Source organism: Thamnophis elegans, chromosome 5 (genome assembly GCF_009769535.1).
Source record: "Thamnophis elegans isolate rThaEle1 chromosome 5, rThaEle1.pri, whole genome shotgun sequence".
In the NCBI taxonomy this organism is placed as follows: Eukaryota; Metazoa; Chordata; class Lepidosauria; order Squamata; family Colubridae; genus Thamnophis; species Thamnophis elegans.
This window is the reverse complement of record NC_045545.1, coordinates 47,949,388-47,959,290: the sequence shown is the minus strand read 5'-3', so window position 1 is coordinate 47,959,290 and position 9,903 is coordinate 47,949,388. Positions and strand designations below refer to the sequence as shown.

General features: G+C 36.7%; 1 protein-coding gene across 1 annotated transcript; it reads right to left on the bottom strand.

Moving 5' to 3' along the window:
* Positions 1-5,891: 5,891 nt before the first annotated feature.
* LOC116509408 lies at positions 5,892-8,630 on the bottom strand. The gene is made up of 4 exons (XM_032218564.1): positions 8,616-8,630; positions 7,885-8,006; positions 7,482-7,589; positions 5,892-6,295 (listed from the first exon to the last, which is right to left on the bottom strand). The coding sequence occupies exons 1-4, from the start codon at positions 8,628-8,630 to the stop codon at positions 5,908-5,910; spliced, it is 633 nt and encodes a 210-aa protein (XP_032074455.1). The 3' UTR covers positions 5,892-5,907.
* Between the last annotated feature and the right edge of the window lie 1,273 nt (positions 8,631-9,903).

The following is a 9,903-nucleotide window of genomic DNA, read 5'->3' as shown; positions in this document are numbered from 1 at the left end:
AGGTTCCGCCCTCTTTGGGAGGCGCGGCTGGCTGGCTGGCTGGCTGGCCGGGGTCTTGGCGGAGGCGGGGTCGTTCAATTTGTTTAGACGAGTGCAGAGGCGCGCGTGCGCCAGTTCCCTCTCCGGCTATTGCGAAGTTGTGATTAAACCCGCTTTTGAGCGTATGAAGAATTTGGCGGTTTTCTTTTTTCTTGTGCAACGCGAATTGTGCGTTTTGCCACTAGGCGTCTATTATACGTATATATATATATATAAACAACGTATATATAATGAGATAATTGATACAACGGTTAATATATATATTTTCCAGGGCAGTACTTGCTCCCGAGTAAATATGAGTGTGTTTCCAGGTTGCAGCGTTAGCAATTATTAAACTCAATGGTGATGTTAACTGGTAGGACATCTGTCTGTTCTTGTATATACAGTTATTCAAAAGTGTGTGTCGCTAATTTTAAGGAGACGGCTCTAACCTCCACTATCAATTCAGAAGTGCCGCAAAGTCCGACCAAGTTAATGAATCTGAAATGCAGAGCAGGCAGTTAGGTACTTATTCATTGTTTTCATTCATGTGGCTTTTTTTTCTAAAAAGTTCTGGAGTGTCCAGAAAGGGTAATGCAGATAAGAAAGGAGCATGGCTTCAATTTCATGATTGGCTGCCATTTTGACTTTTTTGACTCTCACTCAAGACATCCACCTCCCCACCCCCAGGATTTATTTTATGAAAAGAAAGCTGCAGGCTGAAATGGTGGGAACACATAAAATGATGTCTGGTAAAAGAAAGCTAAGCAATTTCACAAGAAAGCCTCATCAAGTGATATGCATTTTGTGAAAACTCCCAAAGTAAAAATGTGAAACTTGAAGCAAATACAAAGACTTGTGTTCAGAGAAGAAGCCATGTTAACCTTTGCATGCATTCAAGCATCTCCCTAATTCTGAATGACAGTCTTCCTTTCATCCCAGCCAAGGCCAACCAGCTTCCTAAATTTTGAACTGAAGCTTAAGTGGCAAGTTAGGATAAATACTGTTAATCTGCCACTTCAAAGGCTTTCATGTTAATGTTATGGCCAGGAGGTATGTAGAGGGTAAGGAAGATGGCCCTGGGGGTTTCCTAGGCAAAGGGCCTGCTTATCTTCACTAATGTCATCTTCCTTATTCTCTATTGGGTGGGATCTAGCCAGCTGTTCTTAAATACTACAGACTCATTGACTTGCATATTATCTGATTGCCTAGCAGATTGCCATTGTGGTTTTTACTGTTGGACTGAGAAGACACCTGATTTGCACAGGAAACCATCTACTGGGCTGCTTTCAACCACTGGTGTGTGGGCACACACCATTACAGAGTATTTAGGACAATTATACAACTCTCTTCCCCAAACATACTTTTGCAGATGGTTGAAAGACCAGAAATGCAACTTGAGTTTTCCTGTTTTCATATATTCTGATACGTTCTCCAGCTGTTCTCTGACTAAACATGTACTTCAGAAAACACTACCAAGTGGTTTAGCCAAATGACTGAAACACTTTTCTTTCCCCTGATGTGAGACCTACAGCAGCTTGCAGGAAATGTTGGGAAACAACCAATCACACTACTGTATGAAGTGGTAGATGCGTAAGCACAACTGTCAAAGGAAGATGTGGATGTTGAGGATGCTGAACAGGGGGCCGGCTAATGTTGAAGTTCCAACCTTATGCAAGGGTAGTTACAATTCTCATGTTTGGATTGTTGTATTACTGAGTATCTTCCTCATACAGCAAGCATAGTATGCATGAAACTTATCGTTTAGAGACAAATGATGAATCACCAGTGAAAAAAGGTCAACATGGACAGCCAGACTAACTATAATCTAATGGGGAAAGGAGGACAGTTCAGCAGAATACATGGTGTAGACCTTTGGATCTGTCATAGTAGGTTTGTAAAGCATGGATGAGTTGTGTCGATAGTACCACTAAGCTTAAAAGTGCTTGGTGTACTTCAAAATGGATTGTAATCCAGGCAAACACTTGCTGCATGGCAACCAGCCATTTTATGAATAGCCACCTTAGATCGTTCTGTGTCTTGCCATCCATGGACAGGATCCCAGACATCCTGACAACGAAGCAATTTGCAGAGGTATCAGTTCCCAGGAAGTCAAGATGCATGCCGTTGTCAATTAATCTTATCAAAAGTCTTCCATAACCAATTCATTGCAGCAGGTATGTACTTCAATCTCTTACCACTACCCCTCAAGTGCAGAGAGTGCCTGGTGTCCAGCAGGGATTTGCCTTCAAAAAGTACAAACAGACCAGCCTCCGATGAGCACAGTATCCCCAGGGGTTGAGGAGTAGCCACTAGAGGAAGGAAGGTACATTAAAATCAGTGTATCATGGATCACACAAAATTGTTGCCATGGCTTTAAGCCGGGGAATCATCTCCAATACAGTTGTGCTAGAGACCCAGTCACTGCTGCAACAGGTACAGCAAAGTTCACATTACAGTCTGCTTTCATCTGATTGGTGAAGGGAAAGTTCCTTTCTAGCAATCAATGAACCACAACACACACTAATACTATGTATTGTTTTCAGCCCTGATCCATAACAGCTTGTTCTAGTCCTCAAGAACAAGTTGAGCAGTGCAGAATTGTCCTCAGGCAAAACAAAACAAAATAGAACAGCACCATGTAAATTAATATACCATCATACTTGCTGTCATCTGCACTTTCATAGATATGTGATCAAGATTTCCACACATAACAGACCTTGTTATTTTTCATTGAGAAGCCTCAGCATCTAATCCATGGGTTAAGATTCAATTCACTTGGTTTGTACAGTCTGTCAGTTGGGACATTTTTATCAATACAAATTAATAGGCAAATCAAATTCTATGCATCACTGACAGACAATATCTATCTACCAAATAAATAATCTGCAGTTTCTGGTCAACACGATTAAATCCAATAAAGCAGGAGTGAAAAACTCCCACCCATTCTGTGGATTAAATTTTAACAGATGGTTCATTCTATAAAGCTGTAAAAACTCCAATTACCCACTAGGACCACCACACATTAGTAAGAGTGATTGGTGGATATCATATGCAGTGAATCCTGATGTAAAATTATGCCCAGATAGAAAAAGCTATAGTTTTAAACTTGCTCCAGCATTTAGTTGTTATTGTGGTTGTTTTTTTGCAATGGATGAATATGACTATTACTTTAGAATTTAAAAGTATCACTTCATTAAAACACAGATTGACATCCTTGGAAGAACATAGAATTATCATTTTTTTCATGTGGTAATTTTCTTTCCAAGATAGACATTTAATGAAATGACTCAATGGACAACAGCAGACTTCTCCAATCTGTAGATGATTGGATTCAATTCAAGGATCTCATCAGTCAAGAAAAGAAAAACTGCTAGGTCATATTAGTATAACTTCTCTACATAACAACTATAAATAGCATATAAGGAATAATCATCTATCATACGTTGGCTGTATCTAAGTAACTGTTTAATCAGAGTAAACATAAATAATAAAGTGAAGTTCAGAAATTATTAAGAAGTACTTTGGACTTTGCATAATGCAGCAAATTCCAAGATGCATGTTTTCTTTCTAGCTCACACAGATGTTGGGCTTCCTTAATAGTAATGAGATGCTGCACTTGTGCTCACATGAAATCCAAAGCACTTCTTCTGGATAATTTTTGAACAAGGTTTGACTACTTTATTCATCGATCAGGTAACTATTAAACTAGATTTAAAATATAGGATGCAATTGTAATGTCATTTTTTGAAAAAGCTTTTAAAATGTTTTACTATTAGCTAGTCTGGTAAAAGTATGCCTGTTAATTCTGTTTCTTTATGGTATCACAAAGTTGCTGACACCCTGAATAGAATGTAACACTTAGATGAAAAATTATTTGGCTAAATCTATCTAAAGTTCAATATTCTTATAATAACTGTAAGAAAAAACACACATATTACACACATCCTCTCATCCTCTCATCCTTTTTGTCAGAAGACATTTTCTTAGAGCATTTTGACAGGAATCTCGAATTCCACATTAACATTTTTAAAACTTGCTTTATTTTTTCAATTTACAAAAGAATAATGTCTTTATGATATGTTTTACATAAAGAGCAAGTAAGTTTACATATTTCACAATACCACTTAGAATCTTTATCGACGTTTTCTTATGACAAATATGTGACTTAACTAGAGTTTGTCTATTACATGTATAATAACAGAACATTTATATTTTTGGTTGCATAATAGAGAGATCTCTTGGTCCATGAAGAAAAATAAATCCAAACTTTATAGAGGGGCAGTTCCATTATTAGGGACCAAGCAAAATCTTCCAAAAATGTTCATGTTCATGATATGACAGGCCTTTCTATTTATGGAAATGAAGGATTACACACATGCCATACATTGCACCCAATCTTCAGCAAAAAGTTGAAAAGCCATAAAATGAAGTGTTAACACCTGATTTTTTTAAAAATTCCAGAATAGTATCACCTGATAACTGTAACTCCTTCAACTGGCTCGCTCACTGAGTGTGAACTATCACAACAATTACATCTAGAATTCATTTTCCACTTCACTGTTTTTGTATCATCTCTTATTTTTTTTAAATTGAAGATGCTTTTTTGTGACACTATGGTGAGCTATAACAAAGGTACATTTTGTGTTATTTTTTTGTCCATAAAAACTGAACTATACCAATAATACATTTTTACTTGATGCATATATTTTAGCAATTGTAGAGTGTGTATTACTCAGACATATTAGCTTATTATGTGCTCGTGTCTTTTATGACTCCTTCAGAATGTATGGAACTGGTCCTGTATGTTTTCTTGTCTCAAAAATAAAATGCCAAGAGTTAATTTTTCTCTGTTTATGTGAAATAAATCTTGATGAGTATCATGGAGCACATTATTAGTCTATTTCCAAATAAACTAGAAACTGAGAAACCCCAACCTTTATTATTAGCACAAAGAAACACAGATGTTTAATCTAATTGTGATGTATGTCAAGAGATTCTCTGAAAAGGTGCCAAAAATATATGCAATGTCCCAAAAGTAAGAAACAGATTTATGCCTAACACCATCTAATAGACATTCAGCTAGACTCCTGAAAAATATTGCCATGCACAATGGACCTAGCAAGCAGTTTGGTCACATATACGTCCAATACATTAATCAGAATTAGGTTACTTGTGTTATTAATGTTATGATGGTTATGAAGCATCTACAGCATTAACATTAGCAAAGCACTATTCTTGACTGATAATCAAACCCAATTGATTAACTCTCCCATTAAGGATAAGTTGCTTTTGTCTTAGATGAGAAAATAAGCCTACATTCCTATTTGAGTGAAAGCCCAGAAAGTTGAATATTATCTTGTATTTTTATTTGAATAGTGAACATAACACATGTTCTGTTTCTTCTGTCATTTCACATTCCATTCAGTATTTCTATCATTGGAACATGTAAAATCGTGCCTTTTTTCATGGAACTAGTCTTTAAAGACTCAAGAACTCTTGGATATCATTTTTTTAACTTTTAACAATTTGGAAAATTACAGCCAATTAATTCAAAGTAATTCTTCCACAAATATACTTCAATGGTTTCTTTACCCAATTATTTTTGATTCAATTGATTATTCCAGTAATTTTATTTAAAATCTGTTCACTTTTTCTTGAGTGCAACCAGTAGAAGCAAACTCTCATAGTAGGCCCATTGTCTTAAATTAGAAATGTGAAGTATTCTAATCCTTACTGTTTGTAAAAACTGAGAAGAAGTAATAAATGGCAGAAACATGCATGTCTAATTACAGCATTATTTTATTTCTGTCCTAACTCAGAACATAAGTACATAATTCAGGTGATGCAATAGACACAGACAAAGAGACAGCAGCTGGGATTAGAAATCTACATCTGAGCATTAAGATTTCTTTTGCCATCTTGGCTTTCCATTTGAAATAAATCAGAAAGATCTTGCAGGAGCTGATGGCCTTTTCCATTCTTAAGATAGTGCAGCAGATTTACTTTTGGTATTTTGGTAAAAGGTATGTCCCTCCCCAGGAGCTCTACCAATAAAGGCTCCATCATATCAGACATTTCTTCTCTATCCATGGTGTCATAGAGATCTGAGAGATCTTGCTCTTTTGAGGTCAGCAGGACATGTGCTTGGGAGAGGTCTCGGCCACTAGCTGTATGCACTCCCCCCATGGCATTATGGAGCCACATGAGTCGCTTTAAACCTTGAAGGCTTCTTCCTCTATCGTTCAGCAGCTGGTGTTCTGTCACAGATCTTTTACTGAAATATGAAAAATCAGTATCTTGAGAAGCAGAAGCATATTTAGAGTGGAAAAACAAAACATTTGCAGTCTCTTTCACTTTCCGATACAGACTTAACAAAGGAAGATGAAAAGATTAAGACTCTGAACACAGAAGAACACAGCATTGCATTCTGTTGTCATATTACCGTGATGACGAACCTGTGGCACGCCGAGCCCTCTCTGTGGGCACATGCGCGTTGCAAGCTACTCTTCTTGTTTCTGGCGTATTATGTCTTCGCAGGCGCTAGAGGGATGGAAAACGGCCTGAAAATGGCCAAAAACAGCCAAAAAATGACCTGAAAAAGCCCTTAAAACGGCCTGAAAATGGCAAAACACGAGCTGTTTGTTGGGTTGTTTTCAGGCTGTTTGTCGGGCCATTTTGTGCCAAAAACAGCCTGAAAAGGGCCAAAAAAATGTCAGGAAAAAACAGGTATGCACGTGCCAGCCAGCTGGTCTTCGGGTTTCCGGCACTCTGGCACAACGACACATGCCCACACATTTCAATTTGGGCACTTCGTGCCAAAAAGGTTCACCATCACTGTCATATTCCATCCAACTCCTTGCTTAAGCATTTAATGGCCTTTCAAAAATTTCAAATGGAAATACTGTATGTTGTTGATTGTTTAATTTAGGTTGATATTCTGCCTTGCTTCTGGTTAATTCAAAGGGGTCTACATAATGCTCCCTCCTGCTATCTTCTCCACAATGGCAACCCTTTGAAGTTAGCTGGGCTAAGCTGAGAAAGAATGGCTGGAAGAATTAGAAATCTCAGCCTCTTAATGCATCAAGTCTAGTTTGGTTCTGAATTCAGAAGGTTAAATGTGAACTTTCAGTCTGACTCAAAGTATTCAGCATCAGTACCTATGATTCCCTTTGATGCTCTCCAAATCCTCTCTTGAATGAACAGAATACCAGAAGAGTCTTACATTTACCGTATTTTTGCTATTTTCTGGCTACAGGATAACTTTGCCTTCAAAAGAAAATGTCACCAATTTTTAAATGAAAAATAACGTTGAAAAAGATAACATTAAATTCCTGCTTTAACTTTTTTTCTACAATTTTATCTAGTAAAATACTGGTATCATTACATTTTAACGGTTAATTTCACATGCAAGAGGCAAAACAAGAGAAAATACATTATGTAATACTATATGAAATTCTTACTTTTCTGTTTCTTGACATGTTGCAAAGCAAGCAAGAAAAAAGATGGATAAAATTTTTGCCATTTGTAGATGTTTTTCTGACAAGGAAATCTTTTTTCGGTCCTGCAAACTTTTCAATGAGATGAAATTATAATCTTTGAAGTACAATTATAACATGCCATCTTTAAATAACTGCTAATAAGAATAAATATATATCAATCAAAAAGAGGTAAAGGTAATTGATCTTTCACATTGCTTTAATGTATATCAATCAAGTAATACTAGTACCATAAGAATGACAGTATCAGTTCAATATTACAAAACCATCATATTTGATTTACATGTTATTTGTATTTAAGACAAAATAAAGCAGTTATTAAATACATTCCTATTATTCCTTTCATTAAAAAAATGTATATATTTACTTGGTTACAGACTTCCTCATGTAAATACTGCCCAGATTTATTTCAAATTCAGCACCCAGTGCCAGCCGGCATAGACAAGTTAGGGAAGGATCATATCGTAGAAGAAAACCAAGTACAGATGCCTATAAAACAATATACTTCAAAAACCATAAAGCAAATGCAATGATTTCCCCCACCCCCAAAAAAGGCTTGATGAACAATACAAGATAATAGTTCAAATTTTAAAGAATACTAATCACTTATTGATGAATTTTGTAAATGATTTATACTCAATACTCACTATTGTATATCTTCTACTGAAGTATATCAGGCTGACCTGCTGGAGTCTATTGATGCTACTTGGACTCCGGTGAACTTGCTCCACACTGCAGAATAATTCTTCACAGCTGTTTTTATACTTATTCTGTGCCTCATGAACAATAGGTATGAGCTGTGCTGTGCATCATATTCCATAAGACCTTCCCCCCTGCCCTTTTATAAATGAAATACGTGTTCTGTCTGAAGTCAATTAATCTGGAAGGATTTTTTTTTACTTATATACCCTTATTAGTGATTGAGACATTAGGATATCATTAGTTTGAAATATTACCAAATATTTGATACTGCAATATTGTTTCTTTATAGGATCATAAAATAGTACAATAAGTGAGTCAATAACAAGTCATGGGTGATTTTTTTGTTTTAATCATGGAGTGCACAATTCAGTCAAATGGGAATAAGAAGGACCTCACCCCCATCTCATCCATCTCTTAGCTCACTTAGAATAGTTTAGAACTGTACTTTTAGTACAGTTTTTAACAATGAGTTAATCTGAGTAATTTTTAATATTTTTATATTTTAATTATTCTTGTTCTATTTTATTCTTCTTGTTATTCTTATAACTTGTAAACTACCCAGGCTCACCTTGTGAGGGTGAAAGGGAGAATAAAAATTTAATAAATAAATAAATAAAACTGGAAAAAAAGTTGGACACCTTTTGACATGTATTTCAAAATCAGTATCAATGAATGCTAAAAGACATGTGTTAAGAGTAAGGGAAGGCAGTTCATATCTTCAGAGTTTCAAACCCCTTGCATTCTCATTATTTGTGCTACTAGATTTTGGTGTGTCATAATACAGTGGTCCCCAGCAGTGGTGAAATTCAAATATTTTACTACCGGTTCTGTGGGTGTGGCTTGGTGGGAGTGTCAGGGGAAGGATAGTACAAAATCCCCATTCCCTCCCGACTCTGGGACCAGCCAGAGGTGGTATTTGCCGGTTCTCAGAACTACTCAAAATTTCCACTAACGGTTCTCCAGAACCTGTCAGGACCTGCTGAATTTCACCCCTCGTCCCCAGCCTTTTGTAGCTTGGTGTCCTAGTGGGGGAGAGAGAAGAACCAGGCTGTACAAGTGCATGCCAGCCCTCTACTCATGGGGCCTGGTTTTGAATAGGCCACAGTCTGATAGTGGGCTGCAGCCTGGGGGTTATGGACCCCTGTCATAATAGTTGAAAATCAGTAATATGATTCTGAGATGAGCAAATAGAGTGGTTATAGTGTAAGCCCCACAATGAGACTTAAATTACTTAAACAAACAGCAATGCCCTATCCTTCCTAGACCAAGAGACAAGGAGAAGCCACTCTCCATCTCATTACAACACAGAAGTCCCCCTTCCTCTCAGCCTTCTATAACATGTAGACTCCAGCCACCAAAGGTTTGCCCACTGCATATTGATCAGTTGAGGTACCAATAAATAAGTGTGAGACAGCAAGAGAAAAATGAGAGCTATTACACTTTGTAAACCATAGTTTATAGCGTAATTTATAGACATTTATTGTTTACATAGTAAACCATGTTTATGCAAACAAACTTCACACAGTAAATAAGTACACATTATGATGAAATTTTAAATTCAGATTATTTAATGAGAGGCAAAAAAGAAACAAAATAAATAAATATTAATATGTATACAACTTCATCTTCTTCCCTTCGTCTAGATAGGGCTATCAGATCTGGGCTGCCAAACCCCAGACAATCT

Excerpts from the sequence above, each read along its gene's own strand:
- LOC116509408 (XM_032218564.1), bottom strand. Across the intron at positions 7,590-7,884 it reads ATGAGGAAGTCTGTAACCAA|TTTGCAGGACCGAAAAAAGA; the intron begins GTAAATATATAC and ends CTCATTGAAAAG. Across the intron at positions 6,296-7,481 it reads ACATGTCAAGAAACAGAAAA|TAAAAGATCTGTGACAGAAC; the intron begins GTAAGAATTTCA and ends TTCATATTTCAG.